At 43.7% G+C, this 19,723-nt stretch overlaps 2 protein-coding genes across 4 annotated transcripts in view; one reads left to right on the plus strand and one right to left on the minus strand.

The window, feature by feature from the left end:
- ABCB11 (ATP binding cassette subfamily B member 11) overlaps positions 1-19,723 on the minus strand; it is an 80,171-nt gene that overhangs the window by 50,824 nt on the left and 9,624 nt on the right. The window lies entirely within an intron of this gene.
- On the plus strand, positions 2,060-14,746 carry DHRS9 (dehydrogenase/reductase 9). Of its 3 annotated transcripts, none has more exons than XM_080972497.1 (6): positions 2,060-2,078; positions 7,730-7,956; positions 9,402-9,753; positions 12,229-12,487; positions 13,360-13,523; positions 14,260-14,746. In XM_080972497.1, the coding sequence occupies exons 2-6, from the start codon at positions 7,948-7,950 to the stop codon at positions 14,484-14,486; spliced, it is 1,011 nt and encodes a 336-aa protein (XP_080828623.1). In that variant the 5' UTR covers positions 2,060-2,078; positions 7,730-7,947; the 3' UTR covers positions 14,487-14,746. The 3 variants fall into 3 exon arrangements, with proteins under 3 accessions (XP_080828623.1, XP_080828622.1, XP_080828621.1); XM_080972496.1 differs by lacking the exon at positions 2,060-2,078 and adding an exon at positions 4,336-4,493; XM_080972495.1 differs by lacking the exons at positions 2,060-2,078; positions 7,730-7,956 and having other exon boundaries at positions 9,351-9,753.

Raw genomic sequence — 19,723 nt, forward strand, 5'->3', positions numbered from 1 at the left:
TTCCTGTGTAATAATGACTGACCCAAATAATTGTTTTTTCTTCCTAGCTCCTGTGGCAAGAACTCCTATGGCTTTAAAAGCTAAAAGGCAGCTAGAAATTTAGTAGGTGAGGTTTTTCCAAGAAGGGAAAGATTAAGTGAACTGGGTGGGGATGGGGAACCCTTTTTCTGCCTTTCCTGCCCGCAGGGCACAAAATTTATTTATTTACCTAATTTATATTTTGCCCTTAATCCGAAGAGCTCAGGGCAGTTCACAAGATAAAAATACAGGATAAAAAGCACAAAATAAATAGTTCAAAGAAAAACAAAATAATAACCTCTCCCACAAACACATTTAAAAGACTGTAGAATATGAATCAACCAAAATTCCTAACATAAAAAGGTAATGTGATTATCATTCCTGACAGACTGTGCTATTATTGTTCCCTGATGGACAGTATAGTTTGGTTCTATGTTTGTTGAAACTTGCATATTTGATTCATCCTCTAGCTCAGTTTGGAGACCTCACTGGTTTATTAACAGGGTTCTGTACTAATGGTGGGTCACAGGGCTGCCAACTTGAACAAAACATTTGGGGGGGGGGGTCCCAGGCAAGCCCCACCTCACATAAGCGATCACAAGACACAGTGTGCACACAGCATTGGAATGACAATGCATAGCTGTCAATGATTCCCTTTTTTAAAGGGAAATTCCCTTATTCTGAATAGGATTCCTCACAAGAAAAGAGAAAAGTTGACAGCTATGTGACAAAGCCTATCATGGGGGGGGCTTGCCCCCTCAAATATTTTTTTTGGGGGGTCAAAGAGACTTTGGCCCCTAGGAGTTGGCTCCTATGGTGGGTCAAAAGTTCAACAGATGGCTTATATTTTTTTTACCTGGGAAGCATGGAGCTATTTAGTGGGCAAAAGGGGCCACTCATCCCCCTTATGTCTTTTTTTGTAGCTGTTACAAGAGTTTAAAAATGGCAGCAGCAGTCCTGCTGGTGTTCATCTTGATGGCCGCAAGCTGGTAGCTGTGGAACCACTGGTCTCACCATTCAGCAAAGTGACGTGGCGTGTGAGGGTTGAGGTTAGTAGCGACAGTCTCCTGCCGTTTCCTCGTGAGCTCCCTCGCCATTCGCTATGTTGAAGAAGAGAACTGTGAGTGCTATGCGGCCTGCTCAGTAACCCTAAGCTAGCCTTCTGTGGTAGAAAATGGCAGCGCTGAAGTAAGAGTCCACTTCCAGTTCAGTTAGCTTCTTCGGAGATTGCTGCAGGAAGCAAAATTGCTTTGGCCTAGAATGCCATGTTTTGCCTAGAATGGCAGAGGTGTCCTACAATGAAGTTGGAAATGGGGAGACTTAACCTTGAGAGATATAAACAAGCATTGATTAGGATGCCAATGGTGCCAGTCAGAAGGAGGTTTTTGTCTTGTCAGAGATAATAACCAACCAGAGCAGGGCTTACTGTGTTCCCCAAGATGTTGCTGGACATGATTCCTATGATGTCCATTGGCCATGCTGACTGAGACTGATGGGAGGTGGAAATCCAGGTTACCAGTGGTAAACTGCTAAGTTATAAACGTTATTTTAGATTGTTGTTTGTTTTGTTTTGTTTCTCCCGCCCTCCAGTTTGCAATGAAACTCCCATGGTGGCACACAAAAATATAACACCACCATTAAAATACAGTAATTTTAAATAATTGGCTAAATTATTTAATTCACTTGAAGGAAGTATTACTCCTTTACACCAATACTGTGACCCTTGACCCTGGACTGTGTGTTTCGTAGCTGAGGAAACACAAGTGTGACTCACTGCCAAACTGAATGCACCTGTACAACATATATGACTTATGTAATCAACAATGTGACTCATGAGACCTGCAATTTGTTTATGACTTGAGTCAGAAGGCACTCATTGTGATGCCTTAATTTAAAAAGTCAAAAGGTGGTTCTGTGAAGGAATCATCTTTAGAAGATTGCCAGGGAAGAAGGAGAGAGAGAGAGAGAGAGAGAGAACACAACAAGTTTTTGGACTAGCTGTACTTGTAAGGCGCACCTTTAACAGCCAACCTGCCAACATATTTTCTTCAACTGAGTAGGTAGGTACCAATTCCATATTTGGGATGCAAGCATTTTACTAATTGGTGTAATGTAGTGGCTGTAAAAGTGTGAGTTATGAGATGGTAATTCTCTGGTTCAAATTTCCATACTGTCATGGACTTACCTGAGAGCCTTAGACAAGCCAAAGCAACAAAGAGTATTGTAGCACCTAAAAAAACCCCAACAAACGTAAGCTGTTGTGGGCTTTTAAGTCAGCCATAGCCTCCTAGACACCTAATCCCCTGTAACGCAGGGACCATAATGTTGCTGTACCACAAAGGGTTATTGCAATGACAGAGATCATGCATAGCAAGTACTTTGGGAACTTAGGGCAACACGGTACGTAATTATTATTGTTATTATTTATTCTAACTTCTCCTTACTGATATGGATAGCCTCACTTAACAGGGTAGAAGATGAAGCATACTGTATGTGCATGTTGGTCTGTCTGACTATCCACCCATCCTTCTCGCTGGGTTGTGAATGATTAAATCATGCTCTATGAAACTATGAATGAAATCAATGGGTATGACTGACTCCTGTCAATTGTTCAATGGGTCTACTCTATTATTTACTTATTATTGTTGTTACTTATCATTTCCTTCAATATTTACAAATGCTGTTGGAAAAGAAAAAAGAAAGAAAGGAGATTCTTCCAAATTATTGCCTGGCAACCCTACGCTGATTCCATAGGGACCTTGAGTTGCCACCTTTCCCATGACATACGCACATGCCCTCATACTCCCTCACTCATGCAGTAGGAAACACGTGAAATTTGCCACCCCCCTTTTCTGGTTTCATCTGCTCTTTCAGCCAGCTCTCTGGCCTTGCGGTGCGGCTTTTAAACACCAGGTTCGTCTACTGGAGGTCTTTAATGCCTATCTGATAGGCAAAGCCTCGTTTGCTAAATTTTTAAATAATCATTGCATCACCCCCTGAGTTTCTGAGACCCAACAACTCCTGATTCACCAAAAGTCAAGAGGTCAGGAGAAAAAGATCCCAAGGGACAAACATGGTAGGGCTCTGCTAAATTGTTGGGTTCATTTTCTCCAGACTCCTGGGAGGGAGCAAGGATTAGGAAGGGACTGTTAGGACGTTGTCTGGATAATACAGGTAACACGGAAAGGGGGAGGATGTTAGGATATTGATGTTCCATTCCAGCTTGCTGGGAACTTCCGTTTGTGTATAGCTTTTGCTTTACGCTTCTTGCTCTTGAACATGAAGGAGAGCCGACATGTTTTCTTTGTCCTGATGTATGCTGAATAAACTGCTTGTAAATATGCTTTACATATGCCTCTGTCTGCCCTTCCATCGCGAAGAGTTTATTATCTCTGCTGGCTTGCATGCTCAGCTTCTGAAAGGCTTCTGAAGCTCTGATTGAGTCGCTGATTGATGCAGAACCAAGGGCTGGAGTTCGACCGGCAACTGGCCGGTGGGCTGGAACCAGCTGGGGGCTTGCCAATTGCCCCCGTTCCCTCAGACGCATCACCACAGGGACTTGGTTCAGTTCAGATTTGAATGCGAACCTACCTACTTCACATTTTCAAAAACAATATGCAAACCGAAACACAGCTGTCTTTTGAAATGTGCACTGATCCACATTTTGTGATGCAGTTCTCCTGCCAAATGATGTATACAAAAATTATTGTAGCACAGAGAAAGGGAGGGAGGGAGGGAAGAGGGCTTGGACCATGAGCATCCATGAAGGGGATGAGCAGTCCTTTCCCACTAGTAAACCATAATTCCCAGAATTCTTTGTTAAACCAGAGTATGTTTCCAGCCTTTGTAGACCCTGAGATATGGGACAAAACGTACAATTGCGGTTTGTCTTTCTTTTGTGCGTGAAGCTACCCTGCTCTCCCCCCTTTCAAGCATTTTACTCCCCACTGGAAAGGTGCCTGTGGACACCCATAAATGGAAGAATTTGGAGAGGAACCAAGGAAGAGGGGAGTCAGAGAGAAAAAAGAATATAAAGGAAAGGAAGAAGGAAGCAATTTAGAATGAAAGATAAAGCTAGGAAGAAAGTAGATGTGGGTTGCATTGCTGTGTGTGTGTGTGTGTGTGTGTGCGCGCGCGCGCACCCACCCACCCCACACACACACGCCCATGGATGAGTATGAGAGAGAGGTGTGTTTGTTTCTAGGAATGTTGGCTCATTTCCTTGAGTGATCTGCTTTGCAAGGGCATGTGATCTTCACTCCATGGATTCATAGGATTTGTGACATCACTAGAGCTTGCCTTGTGACATCACCAGGCCCTGCCATGTGAGCCTCAGGCTTTTGGATGCTGGAGACCAGGGAACCTCAAGGGCACTAGATCTGCTACACTCGCTCTGCCCTGCCAGGGAAGGAACATGGGAGTTGTGCCAGCAACCGCTGGGTGGATCCAACAGTCAGCTCCTTACAATCACAAGGGTGACTATTCTTGTTGTCATCTCCTTCACGATCAGTGTAGCTCACCTCTAAGTGTACATAGCTTAATGACAACCTTCTTCCTCAGATCAGGACAGCAAACAAGAAAAATGAGCATGGCATACTCTCAGAGAGGGTTGAAAACTGCAGTCCACATCTTTCTAGGTCAGGATACCGTTAGAGGGAAAGAAACGAGTGTACATCTTGACCCTGATTTTAAATAACATTTGGATTTCTGAGACTATTTCACCCTTTCTGTGTGCTAAGTTGTAATTTCTTTTTTATTCAGTCAGCAAGCTACAGAGCGGTCAAAGAAAACCCATAACTACAGAAAAGCATGTGTGAGACCAGGAAAAGAGCAATTGAGACACTCTTTCCAATCCAAAATTGTATGGCATGTAGAGGGCTCTTAAAATACAATATGAGAGGCATATATATATATATATATATATATATATATATATATGAAAAATTATTAGTTTCATATAATCCAGAATTTGTAAAAGAAAATTCTCAGAAAGGAGGCATTGGAATGTGGCAGTAGAATAAACGAACCATTTATCTCAGACCTGATTCATTGTAAATTAAAGCAAAATTGAAGCATCTAAATAAGCCAAGGAAGAGCTCTGCTCATTTATCTGTTCACCAAAAAAGTTTCCTGTGCAAATGCAGGTCAGTGCCTTGACTGCCAGATTCAACATGCACTGTTAAGATAAGGGAATATGATCTGAGGCACTGTTCCTGGCAGGTGTGGGTGTTGAATGGGCATTCCAGGATAAACTTGGAGATGAAAAGGGAAACGCCTAAATTTACATGGATTCTTATTAGGAAATGCTGGTAGGTGAAGCCAGAGCCAATGAAAAGAAGAGCTAGCCCGATTAGTTGTAAGATCATAGAATCTTAGAGTTGGAAGGGACCCCAAGGGTCATCTAGTCCAACCCCCTGCAGTGCAGGAATCTCAGCTAAAGCATCCGTGACAGATGGCCATCCAACCTCTGCTTAAAAACCCCCATGGAAGGAGAGTCCAGCACCTCTTGTCTGTTCCACTGTCAAACAGCTCTAACTGTCAGAAAGTTCTTCCTGATGTTGAGTCAGAATCTCCTTTCTTGTAACTTTAATCCATTGGTTCGAGTCCTGCCCTGCAGAGCAGGAGAAAACAAGCATACTCCCTCTTCCATGTCATAGCCCTTAAGATATTTGATGGTAGCTATCATATCTCCTCTCAGTCTCCTCTTTTCCAGGCTAAACATACCCAGCTCCTTCAAGCGTTCTTCAAGGCAGGTGTTGAGGGGCTGATGAGGTAGTTCTCCATTAGCCCTAATTGGTCTCCACTGGCTCTTGCAGACTGTCAAGTACCGCATTTTTTGCTCTATAAGACTCACTTTTTCCCTCCTAAAAAGTAAAGGGAAATGTGTGTGCGTCTTATGGAGCGAATGCAGGCTGCGCAGCTATCCCAGAAGCCAGAACAGCAAGAGGGATTGCTGCTTTCGCTGCGCAGCGATCCCTCTTGCTGTTCTGGCTTCTGGGATTCAGAATATTTTTTTTCTTGTTTTACTCCTCCAAAAACTAGGTGTGTCTTGTGGTCTGGTGCGTCTTATAGAGCAAAAAATACGGGTACTTTGTGTACAGCAAAGAAAATAGGTTTGTGCGATTAAAGTGGATTAAAACGCTTTGTTGCCCTTGTGCGAAAAACCCACTTTTTGCAGATAGGAAAGTGATGAAGAAATGCCTTGAACAGTGTGGAATGCATTAATGATTGGTTGGTGAGAAGGTGAATATACGGCCTGTAAGCAAATCAGAGTGAATGTAAAAAGGGATTGGACAGATTTGTGGAGAATAAGGATATGAATGGCTACTGGTCCAGTCTCAGAGGCAGTACAGCTCTGAACACCAGCTCCTTGGGATTGTGAGCAGGAAAGGGCTCTTGCGCTCAGGTCTTGGTATCTGGTTGGCTGCTGTGAGAACAGAATACTGGACTAGATGGGCCTCTGGTTTTATCCAGCAGCCAGGCTCCTCTTATGTGTGTTTGAAAAGAGAACAGAGAGTTTTAAAGGGTTTCCCCTTCCCTGAAGAAGTGAGAGGAGACTGAGAAGCATTTATCCTTCTTCCATTTTAAAAAAGAGGAAGTAATGAAGCTGAGAAACCTTACTTGTCTGAGAAAAGCTGCCTGGATGATCTAAAATAAATTTTAGATAAAAAAATGGGGGATTTTGAAACAAACGGAAGTTGAGGAATGTCATGCTACTTGGGGAGGATATAAGCTTCTAAGAACAGAGCCTATTCAATTGTGGCTCTGAAGTCGTAGGAGGCACACCCTTCAGGGGAGGTTTGCCTGTGTTCCTTCTGGGTCTCCTTTCGAAGGCAAGTGAAAACATTCTTATTTCACCAGGCGTTTGGGATGTAATTGGAGGTGTGCTTTAACTGTTGCTCTGTTATCAACAACTTTCGTGACTGTGTATCTGCATGTAAGCTGTTCTGGGGGGGAATTGTATGGAATGTTCAATATTTGCAAGGAATGACACAATTGGTGGGTTATTTTCCTTGCAGGGTAGAACAAATTTATATGTTTGTTTGTTTGTTTGTTTGTTTGTCTTTTAAAATTATTGCTTATTTATTTTAAATAGCGCTATAACACCCCTTGCCAATTTGGATTCAGGATAGTTTGCAAAGAGGGTGGGGGACTTTTAATCTTCCAGATGTCATTGTATTCCCAACTCCTGTCATAGCTGACCATTGTTCATGCTGGCTGGAGCTGAAGGGTCATAGATTCCCCGCCCTTGTTTTACAGCATTAACAGTACAACCCTATACATGCCTACTCGGAAGTAGCTTCCATTGAGTTCAGTGGGTTTTCTTCCAGAATCGCAGTCTAAAATGTCAGAAAGCTATAAACTATACAATTAAAAAAAACACCCAACTACAGTGGTACCTCAGGTTAAGAACTTAATTTGTTCCGGAGGTCTGTTCTTAACCTGAAACTGTTCTTAACCTGAAGCACCACTTTAGCCAATGGGGCCTCTTGCTGCCGCCATGCCGCCGCCGTGCGATTTCTGTTCTCATCCTGAAGCAAAGTTCTTAACCCAAGGTACTATTTCTGGGTAAGCGGAGTCTGTAACCTGAAGCATCTGTAACCCGAGGCTCATAACATACTAGTCCGTAGTGAGTGTTGCAAACTTATTTCAGATCTGTGCGAGCTTACTAAAGAGCAGCTGTATTGTTCTGTAATTATTTCACCAATAGGTTGACTGCATCTTTGCGAGCGAAATTCCGGAGGAAGTGAGGACAGACAGCCACATCTACCTATTCCGTTCCGCAACATCGTGTGTGCAATGTCCTGCTTTTAAAATGAGTCCTGCCACACAGAGGGAACTAATCTGAGAAGATAAGCAAACAGCATATTGATCCAGCCAGATCATATAGGAGGAGAAACACCCTTTCCCTCAGGAGCCACAGCCAGCATGACAGAGGTAAATGTATAGATGGACTCTGTTTTGTTTTGCAACTCTTTAGTTTTCAGCCAGCCTCCAAAACAGGTGATTGCTTTATGCCGCTGTAAGTCTATGTGTACAGGTGATCTGAAGCCATGGCACTGAAGAAGTCAAGCTAGCAATGTCTTCAGCAGCACTGCAGAATCAGGGCAAGAAATGGGTGTAGACAAGTCTGAGCTCATCTGTGAAATCTCTTGATGGCCTTGGTCAGATGATTCTTTCCCAACCTCAGTTGCCTCTCTCTGATGTGATGATACTGATGTCCTTGTTGTGAGGATGGGTGAAGTAATAGTTGTAATTAATTTTGTGCCGTGGAAATGTTACAGGCATGCTCGTTCCAGGCTGACGGCATAAGGTGGAGCCAGCATGCTGAATGAGCTAAGCACACCTGGGTCTGGAAAGTGTGCATAAAAATGCATTTAGACTAGGGAGGATGACTTGAACAGATACATAGATTAGGCAAAACTGCATTAAAACGTGCATATTTTGAGAAATGCACGTTAAAAAGCTGGTGAACTTTTCATAATGGCATTTCCCCCCCAAATAAATAAATAAATATCACAGCCTGATGCAGAAATGTTAGAAACATATATAATTGTAGTGTTGGAGGGGACCGCAAGGGCCCTCTAGTCCAGCCCTCTGCAATGCAGGAATATGCCGGTGGCCCATATGGGGATCAAACCAGCGACACAGTTGGTGTTAGCACCATGCTCTAATCAACTGAGCTAACTGTCATTGTGGCAAACTGAATTTAATACCGTGGAAAGTGTGAAACTGAGAGAAACTGAAATTGGCAGTTGTACATCCCTAGATCCTGCCAGTGCCTGAGTGGGGATGTTCAGGAAGCCCCATATAATAAGATACCTTGAGTTCAAAGGAAGAAATGTAGGGTATAAATACTCCCTCCCTAGAAATGCTAGGCTGGCTCCCTCCTCGCTGCCCTTCTGCTGGCAGGTGAAGACTTCCTTATTCCTACAGGCTTTTAGGGACTGACTGCTTTGAATGAAAATTTCATTGTAACTATCTGTATGATTTTAATAATAATAATAAAATTTTATTTATATCCCACCCTCCCCAGCCAAAACCGGGCTCAGATATTTTCAGCCCAACCCCATTGTGTGCTATTATTTCAGATTCAAGGGACTTTACTCCCCATATACAGCCTGACTGAGAGGCCACAAGTCTGTGGTGCTTCCTAACTACTTAAAACTTCCACACGCTGATGAATGGAAAGAGACCATTTTATTTACTGGCCCCCAGGGAAGCTTTCCTTATTTTAACAGAAGTTAAAGGCTGGTGATGGAAAGTGTGAGTGGCTCTCTGTGTTGCCCCCGCTTTTTATTTCCTTTAGATTTTCATGGTCAGGAAATGATGCTAATGGCAGGGAAATGCCTGTTGTAACGAGTCTTTCTGTCTCTTTCAAGGAGGAAATGGAAGATAGCGGTCTCGAAATTGGACTTTTTTACTACGTGTTGATGTGGTTTGTCATCTGCTTCGTCTGGTGGAAATGGAGAGCAGGGCAGAAGTTAAAAGATATGTACCTTGTAGGGAAATATGTGTTCATCACCGGCTGTGACTCTGGATTTGGAAAGCGAGCAGCCAAAACCTTCGATAAGAAAGGGTTTCAAGTGATTGCTGCCTGCCAGTCTCAACAGGGAGCCGCAGAACTGAAAGCAGAGACTTCCAGGCACCTCCACGCTGTGCTACTGGACGTGACAAACACAGAGAACATCAAATCAGTTACGGAATATGTTAAAAAAGAAGTAGGGGATAAAGGTAGGTGACGGGCACCTGAACTCTTCCCAAAATCTACTAAATGCGGTGCAGACCCCCAGAGGGCTCCTGCACATTTAAGAGAAGCATAGAATTGGGGCTGCTGTGAAGGAGGAAGGCTTAGCGCACAGAATTTCTGCTTCTGTGCAACCTTAAAGATATAGCCTCCAGGTACATATCTGCTAACCTGCACAGAAAGCCAATGAATTGTTTTGGTATTTCTTAGGTTTTTTCTTTCCGTCTTAGTGCAAGCTTTTAATTAAACTTACAGTTTGGGGTATAAAGTGATCACAGTGCACTGTGGCCTCCGTCAACTGGGCGAGGGCTCATCCACATTTCTGCTTGCCCCATGCCTCAAAAGCATGGGTCCAAGTGATTTTCCCCCTTGTCCTCCTGCTTTCCTCCAGGGAAAATCCCCTGTTTAGTGCTAAATCGAAGCAAACGTCATTCTGGAGGAATGCCCAAATTGCCATTTGCTCCGATTGAGCGCTAAAGAGCAGCTTTTCCTGGGGGAAAGCGGTGGGGCGAGAGGAAGTGTGGATACCTCCTGTGTCTCTTAGGTCCAGACTTGAAATTATTTGTATATTTAATTGTTGGTAAGTCTTTCATCCGCTGTTTTGTGCAGAGTGAGCTCTCCTCCCCCCTTCCTGTTTCCACAGCCTTCATGTTTTAAAAACATAGAAAGGAAAAGCCAAGTAGGTTGTGCAATGATGTGGCAGAGTGTGGGTGAGGCTGTAAAATTCTAAAACTTATTAAGAGGCTCGTTGGGGCTTACTTTTGAGTAGGTATGGGGGTAATAGCATGTGAGCAGTAGAGAAAGCAGTGAAGATTACAGGGAAATTGCAGGCATTTTAAAATTACGGCTTTTTACTGTTGTAAGCTTAGTGTTGTAACTCAATGTTGTAATTTAGTTTAGCCACTGCCACACAAACCTTGACTCTTATTAGGAGCAGTATTGGCTATGGCAGGGTAGAAATAAAAACGGTGGTCTTATTTTTAATAAGGGGTTTCCGCAGGAATTCTTCCAGGGTTGGGGGACAGTAGAATACCAAAATGATAGGAATGTATGAAATGGCATGGAGAAAGGGGATAGGTAAGTCTTTTTTTCTTCAAGTCTCATAACGCTAACACTCTAGAATAATCGCTCCCATAAGAGGCAGTGACGGCCACCATCTTGGATGACTTTAAAACAGGATTGGACAGATCCATGGAGGATCAGGCTGTCAATGGCTACTAAGAACAATAACTATATTCTCCCTCCACTGTTGAAAGCACTGCAGTCTGCTTCTGAATACCAATTGCAGGAAACCACAGGGGCAGAGAGTGCTGTTTTGTGCTCAGGCAGCGGCGTAGCATGGGTTGTCAGCACCTGGGGCAAGGCAAGTAATTTGCGCCCCCTAACCTGCCGCCGCTGCCAGCTTCTTCTTGCTGCTGCCTGGTCTGGTCTGGTGTGGTTCTCTCCCGCGCTCAGCGCTGCGCTGGGCGGCCGCTGCACTGTCCCTCCCCCAGATAGTCCCTCGCTCTCGCACCGCACGCCTGGCACCCACCCCCTCCACAGTGGGCGGCGACCCAGCGGCTCGGATCGGATTCGCACAGCCAGCACTGCAGTGAGAGAGAGAGAGTGAGCCAGGTAGGGGCAGAGAGCTGCGAGTGCGAGCGCGCGCCCCCCCAGATGTTGCGCCCGGTGCGGCCGGGGCCCCCCCTGCACTCCCCACGCTACGCCACTGTGCTCAGGCCCTGACCATGGGTTTCCCGTGGGCACCTGGGTTGCCACTGTGAGAACAGGATGCTAGCCTGATCCAGTAGGTTCTTGTTATGGTCCTGGGGAGCAGGCTAGTTTCTCATAGACCAACAAACAGAAAAACGAGAAGAATACCTGCCTGATTTCGAAACACTTTAAAGTTGCTCTTTTTAAGGTCACGCTGCTGTTCATGATTTGGATTTCATTTTAACTACATCCTGTGTTGGGGAGGTACTTTACTATTTTATATGGCAAGCTCCCTCATATGACAGGATGCAAACCCAAGTATTGCTTTAGAGAGTGAGCAATTACGTGTATGTGTGGAGATAATTGTCCTATTCAGAGCTTTCACATTGCCCTCATAATATTACAATACTTTTCAGCAATGGCAATGCACACATTCATCAGTGAATTTCTGCATGATGAAATGTCAAGTGGTGTGCATGCGTGTGTGAATTAGCCCTCGCTCACTCAGACTAAAGTGTTCAGAGTAAAGAAATGGCATGATTGTGAATTGCTACCAATTACCATAGCTGGGTTACTGTTACAAGCTTTCTGTTTTTACGTAGATGTAATGATATTTATATACCATTATGATGATGATCTTATTCTCTGCCTTTTGAATAATAATGATTATGGGGATGTTAAATTACAGAAATCAATTTCTCCCAAAATGTTTCATTCTCAGACATAATAAATTGTCTTTTTCTTTTCTATTTTATCTCTCCCCCCAATAGGTCTGTGGGGCCTGATCAATAATGCAGGAATTATGGGAGTATCAGCACCAACTGACTGGCTGACCATCGAGCACTATAAAGCACCGATTGATGTGAATCTAATAGGCCTCATCAATGTTACTATACACATGCTGCCATTGGTGAAGAAGGCAAAGGGAAGGATAATAAACGTAACCAGTGTTGGAGGTGTTCTACCAATATGCTCAGGTGGTTATTGTCCATCCAAATACGGGGCAGAAGCATTCACCGACAGTTTAAGGTAAAATGATAGTTAATGGATGGCCTTCATAATGCATGCATGATTCAACCCAAACTGAGCATGGGTTCCGTGCCTGCTTGCAGGGGATAAAACTGGGCTTAGTAGAATTCTCTTTCCACCATGCCACTGCCCTCACCACCACTGACATCCATCCAAATCTATCTCTCATGCTACCTGAATCAGGGGTCATCCAGCAAAATGGTACACCCATGAGACAGTGCTCCTTATATGTATTAGTTCAAAAAACTAATGTAGTTCTTGGTCATCTGTTTTTTTACTCCACTTTCTCCACTTTTCCTACATTGCAACATAGTACACAAGATACTAATATATAAGACTTATTTGGATGTAAATAATGGGCTCCACCTGTCCATGTTCTATCTGGTGTCTGTTCACAAATGATATCTTACTTGAAACATAAGTGCACATCATGAAAAGGATTTGAAGGTGTGTGCTGAACATCTGAACCCAATGTCTTCTTGAGTTGCATTGGGCACATTAATTGAGAAGCAAGAACCAATTACCAAGTTATTGCAGAGAATGGCCCAGATCCCTGGGATCTGGTGGAGCCATTAATATAAAATGAATGAAGAGATACAATCTGGTTTAAACGTCAAGGAGATAGACAGGAGTTGATATGAGGACATGCATGATGGATCTCTTGTATTCATGAGGTTTACCACAAGGACTCCAAAGGCATCCCATGACCTTGACTCATTTTATATAGAAACTGAGAAGTTTCATTTCTAAGATCTTTGTGTTTGTATGCAGAAACTATAATGTGCTGCTGACAGAATCTACATAGCTCTTTCTCTAAAAATCCGCCCAAATTATTGACCAAAATTAATGTCAGCTTTTTACTTTCTTTTCAGACAGGACATGAAACCATTTGGAGTGAATGTTTCTTGCATTGAACCAGGGCTGTTTAAAACAGGGCTTTCTGACAGAGACATGGTCATGAGACAAAAAATGGCTGTTTGGGACAGTCTTCCTCAAACTATACAAAAGCAGTATGGTGAAAAATACTTAAAGGAAGGTAAGCCATGAGTTGCCTTGTTTTGTATTAATGGAGAAAGGGCCTAAACGTAATACTGAAGTAGTCAGAAGTAGAGATGCCATCAAAGTTCACCCAAGCCTGGTTGAGAAATTAACTTCGAGGTTACTCAAAAAGGCACCTCAAAAAATAGAACACTGTGACTGAGTCAATATATTGAATATGTCTCACTGAAAAATATGAGAATAATAAAAAGAGATTTTCTGTGGCTCGGATCAATATCTAGGGCAGAGAAGAATTCCTAGCATTCAACCTTCTCTCATCTCCACCAGCCCACGGTCAAAGCACACTCCTAATCCTTCCCTTCATTTACCAGAGGTGAATGCAGTAGCAGCAACATGTGGTAGAAAGGACGGAAGCTTTATTGCTTCCTTCCCTCAGCTTCATGCACCACCGTATACATCATGACTGAAGAGTGGTAGGCCTTGGAATCATCCCATGGATTACCCATAATGCCAATAGACCTTGCAAAGACTTCCATGTCCTGCCTGCAGCACAGCTGGATAATGGAGAGAGAAGGGAAGGGAACGAAAGGAGATAGGAAGCCTTATTATTTAACTGCAAGTAACAATATGTCAGTGCTCTTTGCACAGTGCAAAACTAGCTCCACGTCAACAGTACTTCAAATAAATAAGTAAGGATTGCACAGAATTAAGACTCTTGAAGCTTATTGCTGCATTTATTTTACCTCCCTCTCCTGGTTTCATTCTCTTTGCAGATGCAGTAAAGAAGGAGAAACTAGTGAAGCTGTGTCAGAATACAGACATCTCATTGGTTGTGAATTGCATGGAACATGCCTTAATGAGCAAATATCCAAAGGCCCGGTACAGTGCAGGCATGGATGCTAAGATTCTTTGGCTACCACTTTCAAAAATGCCATCGTTTGTGCAGGACTTTGTACTCATGAAGAACAAAGTTCAGCTATTTGACCCAAATGCTGTGTAAAATTGCATCCGAAAAAACTCCAGCTCGTGCTTTTTCAAGCTGTGCGTACCGAACAATGAAGATGAATACATCTGTGTTCACAGGTGATCAAGCAATCCAGAGATGTTGGAAATAATTGCTTCTCTTTTCTTGTTTACCCCTTTTTTTAAAGAGCAGTTGTCATAAGGACTGCTTTGCCCAGTGGTAGTGAAGGCAGATCTAGATGACTAAGGCTTAGCATTTGCCAACTCAAATAAATCTTAGTGAATCGACCAGTCAAATATTGTTCGAGTAATAGTTTGAAATTATTAGTTTGTCAGAATGTTGTCAAAGTACACAGACAATTATGCCCGTTGCAAATACTACAACCTGTTAACAGAGCCTGGTTCCTCCTAAGAGCTCTACCCAACACCATGGAGGTATCTCTTTCTCCTCCCACAGAAAATACTATTGACTTGTACTATTGACTTCCCAGGAACTTATGACTTGTCCCATTTTTCCTTAACAAACATTTTCTGGTGCTAAATGCCTCTGAGCATATTTTGGCTCTCTTTTCTTCCCAAAGGCAATAGATCCTTTGGGGGGATGGCTTCCAAGGGCCCCTGAGCATGTATAGAACATTTTTCCTTTCTGAAGAATATGTTCCCTCGCGTATCTGAAGACTGGAAGCGCATATCCCATGCCCCACCCCCAGGCTGCTTGGCTAGGGTGGTCTATGGGGAGGCTAGTAGAGCAGAAGTGTGCCTGAATGAGTGGCTGGCCTGGCCGGCCCATGAGGCAAGCTGAGACTCCCAAATCAGTGGCCAAATGTCCTGGGCCGGCCCTAATGAGCAATGAGTGATCCTGACTCTTGCAAAGCTGGTAAGTGAGGCCCCCTTACTTCTCCCACTGCTACACCATGGTTCGGGGGAAAAGATAGGTTGCTACTGCCAGAAGGGTGCTCATGACATATTTGGCTATGGCTGGATGGTGTCAACTAACACAATGCAACTGGTCAGAACCCCATGTTATGTGTGCTGGCTGAAAGTGTGTTGTGTGACAGAATGCTGGTGTCAAACAGCTACTTGCAGTTTGAACTGTGGCACCACAGTCATCTGCCATAGCCAGATAAATCAGAATGCATTGCCCACCAAAAGGAAGAGAGAACGAGCACTTGCTAAATATCACCTTCTAGTTAGCATTTTTGACCTTGTAGATAGGGACGTGGGTGATGCTGTGGGTTAAACCACAGAGCCTAGGAATTGCCGATCAGAAGGTCGGCGGTTCAAATCCCCACGATGGGGTGAGCTCCCGTTGCTCAGTCCCTGCTCCTGCCAACCTAGCAGTTCGAAAGCACTGTGCAAGTAGATAAATAGGTACCACTCCAGCGGGAAGGTAAACAGCATTTCCGTGCGTTGCTCTGGTTCGCCAGAAGTGGCTTAGTCATGCTGGCCACATGACCTGGAAGCTGTACGCTGGCTCCCTTGGCCAATAAAGCGAGATGAGCACCGCAACCCCAGAGTCGGCCACGACTGGACCTAATGGTCAGGGGTCCCTTTACCTTTACCTTTACCTTGTAGATGGTTCATCCAAGGGTTTATAAGTGTTGAGCAGTAGGAGACATAATGATTCTGCTGCATGGCAAGCAGTCAGGCACACACTTTCAGTTGTCTTCGACTTTCCAGTGGGGGGAAAAGAGGACCATGGGGCTGAATTCCAATCTGCAAACCAGTTCTTTGTGTGGCTTATAAAATTTACCTGTGGGTGGTTTACCTTGCAGGGAGGGGGTTATTGGTTTTTTTTGGGGGGGGGCTGGTTGTTCTTGTTTCTATGATGCATTTTGTGTTTTATCGTGTGTTTTTATATTGTGAACTGCGCTGAGATCTCAGCAGTTCTCAAACATGAGGAAGGTTTCTCTTCAAGTGGTGAAGGTCACCACTTGGTGCTAGATATTCCAGAGAAGGACAGAGTCCTGAGACAGGTGAATCCTCCTCCTCCAGCTTTGATCCAAAATCTGGGTAAGTGGGTGGGCAGCTGGGTGGGGTGTAACTGTCAGGAGCTCGTCCTACGCTTGAGTAGGACCCTGGTGGAGTCACATGCCCGACTGGTATGTTCTCTCCCTCCTGGTCGTTCGTTCGGGAGCTTCAAAAGCTTTCTTCAGCCCGAACATCACAGCGACATCGGCACACTTAGGGAGCCGCTGAGTCTTTGCAGCTTGCGTAACAGACCTCAGCAACTCAGCATTTTGGCTAATCTACTTTATTTACATATAAACACACACAGAGCACTGCAACATGGATCCCTCTCTCTCTAGCACCAGACAGCAAAGATAAAAAACAAAGGACAATAGTCCCATTTCATGAAACACAGTAACACAAACATCCTGTCTCTATCACTTCTTACTCTGTGGAGTCAAAACATCCACTGTCATGTGATAGACAACAATCCTATGACTGCAATCACGGAGCAGGAATTCTAACAGCAACTGCATCCTCACTCCAATTGCTTTGTAATAATTATACTTTCGTGTGTGTGTGTGTGTGTGTGTGTGTGTGTGTGTATTTAGGAGGGGTGAGCAACATATCCTGTTGTATTCTTCTAAGGCCAGTAGTACCCCAGTCCACACATCTGTGATCACGACTGTAGAACACGAAAAGCTCTGTGTGTTCACATTTGAAACAGATTATTAGTGTTGCATTAGGAGAGCTTGCAAGGTAGAGTAAATTCAGAACGGCGATGTGAGTGGACAACTTTCAGTTGTTTGAGGAAAGCTCCTCAAATAGCAGCCAGTATAAAAACATCTGTCCAGTCTAATTTTTAGAGTCTGTTAAAGCTAAAGTAGCCATTTTAGTGCATCTCGGAGAATTATCATATGTATTGTATTATTGTTTTTTCCATGCAGAAGTCATTAATTTATTGTGTGTTACAAACTATACTGTTCTGTATTTCAATATTACGTTATTTGTACATTGTAAATATTGGTAATGTTTTGTTAGAAGCAACATACATGTCCCACACAATAGTATAAGGTATGCTAGCTTGCCATGTTTATAATTGTTCCTTCCAATGGACATAAGGGCATTCATAAAATAAATACTTGAAGACTATCAGAGTAATGTGCCTGAAGTGCAATAGGTTTATCCAATGTTAGTCCTAAATAGAGTAGACCCACTGAAATAAATGGACCCAAGTTAGCCATTTCTATTAATTTCAATGTGTTTACTCTGAGTAGGGTTACAGACTAATGGATTTTGGAGTGGGCTCTATGAAATTTTGCTTTTGTGTCTTGTTAATATTTCTACCTCAGTTTAGGCATGGCAAAACCACTGAAGCTATGTTTTTCTTTTCCCTTTTGCACTTTCCATTCAATGGGCAATTGTGTTTGCTTGCTTCCTCTGTCATTCATGAAAGCCTTTGGTGGGTTTACATGCAAAAAGCTTGTGATTCTTAACTGTTCAGCGCTGTTTAAATAAACATACCTTTCTTCCTGAGGAATCATCCTATATATACTAATAGTGAAGTCCGTTCTATGTGCTTGTCCTTATATGGCCAAAACAGTACCATCCCCACAGAAGTGGGGAGGTATCAGCACACTTGGTGTAACCCCTTTGCATAAATAAATGGAGAGGATAATCCCAAAACAGGCCAATATAAATAGTGGTTTAATTTGCTCTCTAAAATAAAGCCTTAAAGTAGTCCATATGTTTCTATAATACTGATATGCAATGGTTTCTTGTGGAATAACAGAATTTCCAGTTAATATAAACTTCCTTTTGATCTATTTTGAGAATCAAGGCCAGTCACTTGTCATGTCAAATAAGTCCTTGGGCTGATGGAACTACAAGTTCCAGGGTGTGTAATATAATCATGGGATGGCCCCATGAACTTACTCGCCACTGGTTGTTTTCATGACCTTTTAATGGTGACCTGAAAGCCTGATCACTTTTGGTTTAGCCCCAAAGTTGGAGATCTCATGTCTACCTTCAGGAAATCATGTTTAGAACCTATATAGCCTTATTATCAGGGGCAGCCCACCTATGAGGCAAGGTGAGGAGATCGCCTCAGGCAGCAGGATCTGCAAGGGCATCAAATTCCAATGTAGATCTTTATTTCCCCCTTGTTCCTGATGTAGATCTTCACTCACCCCTTCTTCCCTGGCAAGGAGGGATTCCATTTTGTGGTTTGCCTCAGGTGCCAAAATGCCCAGGGCCGATCCTACTTATTATTACCTTTGCTAGAAATCATTTTAAGCATCTGATACTAGGGACGCGGGTGGCGCTGTGGGTAAAACCTCAGCGCCTAGGACTTGCCGATCGTATGGTCGGCGGTTCGAATCCCTGCGGCGGGGTGCGCTTCCGCCATTCGGTCCCAGTGCCTGCCAACCTATCAGTTCGAAAGCACCCCCGGGTGCAAGTAGATAAATAGGGACCGCTTACCAGCGGGAAGGTAAACGGCGTTCCGTGTGCTGCGCTGGCTCGCCAGATGCAGCTTGTCACGCTGGCCACGTGACTTGGAAGTGTCTGCGGACAGCGCTGGCTCCCGGCCTCTAGAGTGAGATGAGCGCACAACCCTAGAGTCTGGCAAGACTGGCCCATACGGGCAGGGGTACCTTTACCTTTACCTTTTTACTAGGCTTCAGAATAATAGTGTCTTTCAAGCAAACCTAAGGCTTAGCTCAATTGCTCAGGCTGGTGAAAATAAAGCAAGTGTCCTTTTTCACAGTTAATAAGTAACTTACAAGCCTCCCATTTGCAACGTGTTATGCTGCCCACAGAGTAAAGAACTCTAGTCCATCTGTCTGCCTTTGGTGGTGTTTTGGGTTGTATAAGGCAAGACAAACAGTCTTTAAAAAGGAGCTAGAGATTAATGACCAAACACACATTTCCTCTTTTGAAAAACTCCAGTCAGTAACTAGTGATCCTGTTGTGTAATAACATTAGCCTGTTATCTCCCCATGGGCAAATCACCACTAAGCTCTGCTATTCTGACAACACTGAAAACTTGTTGAAGAACATACAAAGGAAACAAGTACCTGATTTCAGACATCCCTCCTCACATATAATAATAATAATAAATTTATTATACCCCACCCATCTGGCTGGGTTGCCCCAGTCACTCTGGGCAGCTCACAATACATATAAAAACATAATAAAATGGCAAACTTTAAAAACTTCCTGATAAAGGGCTGCCTTCAGATGTCTTCTGAAAGTTGTATAGTTGTTTGTCTCCTTGACATCTGATGGGAGGGCATTCCACAGGGTGGGCGCCACTACTGAGAA

The sequence above is a fragment of the Podarcis pityusensis genome, assembly GCF_964106645.2.
Source record: "Podarcis pityusensis genome assembly, chromosome: 1".
In the NCBI taxonomy this organism is placed as follows: Eukaryota; Metazoa; Chordata; class Lepidosauria; order Squamata; family Lacertidae; genus Podarcis; species Podarcis pityusensis.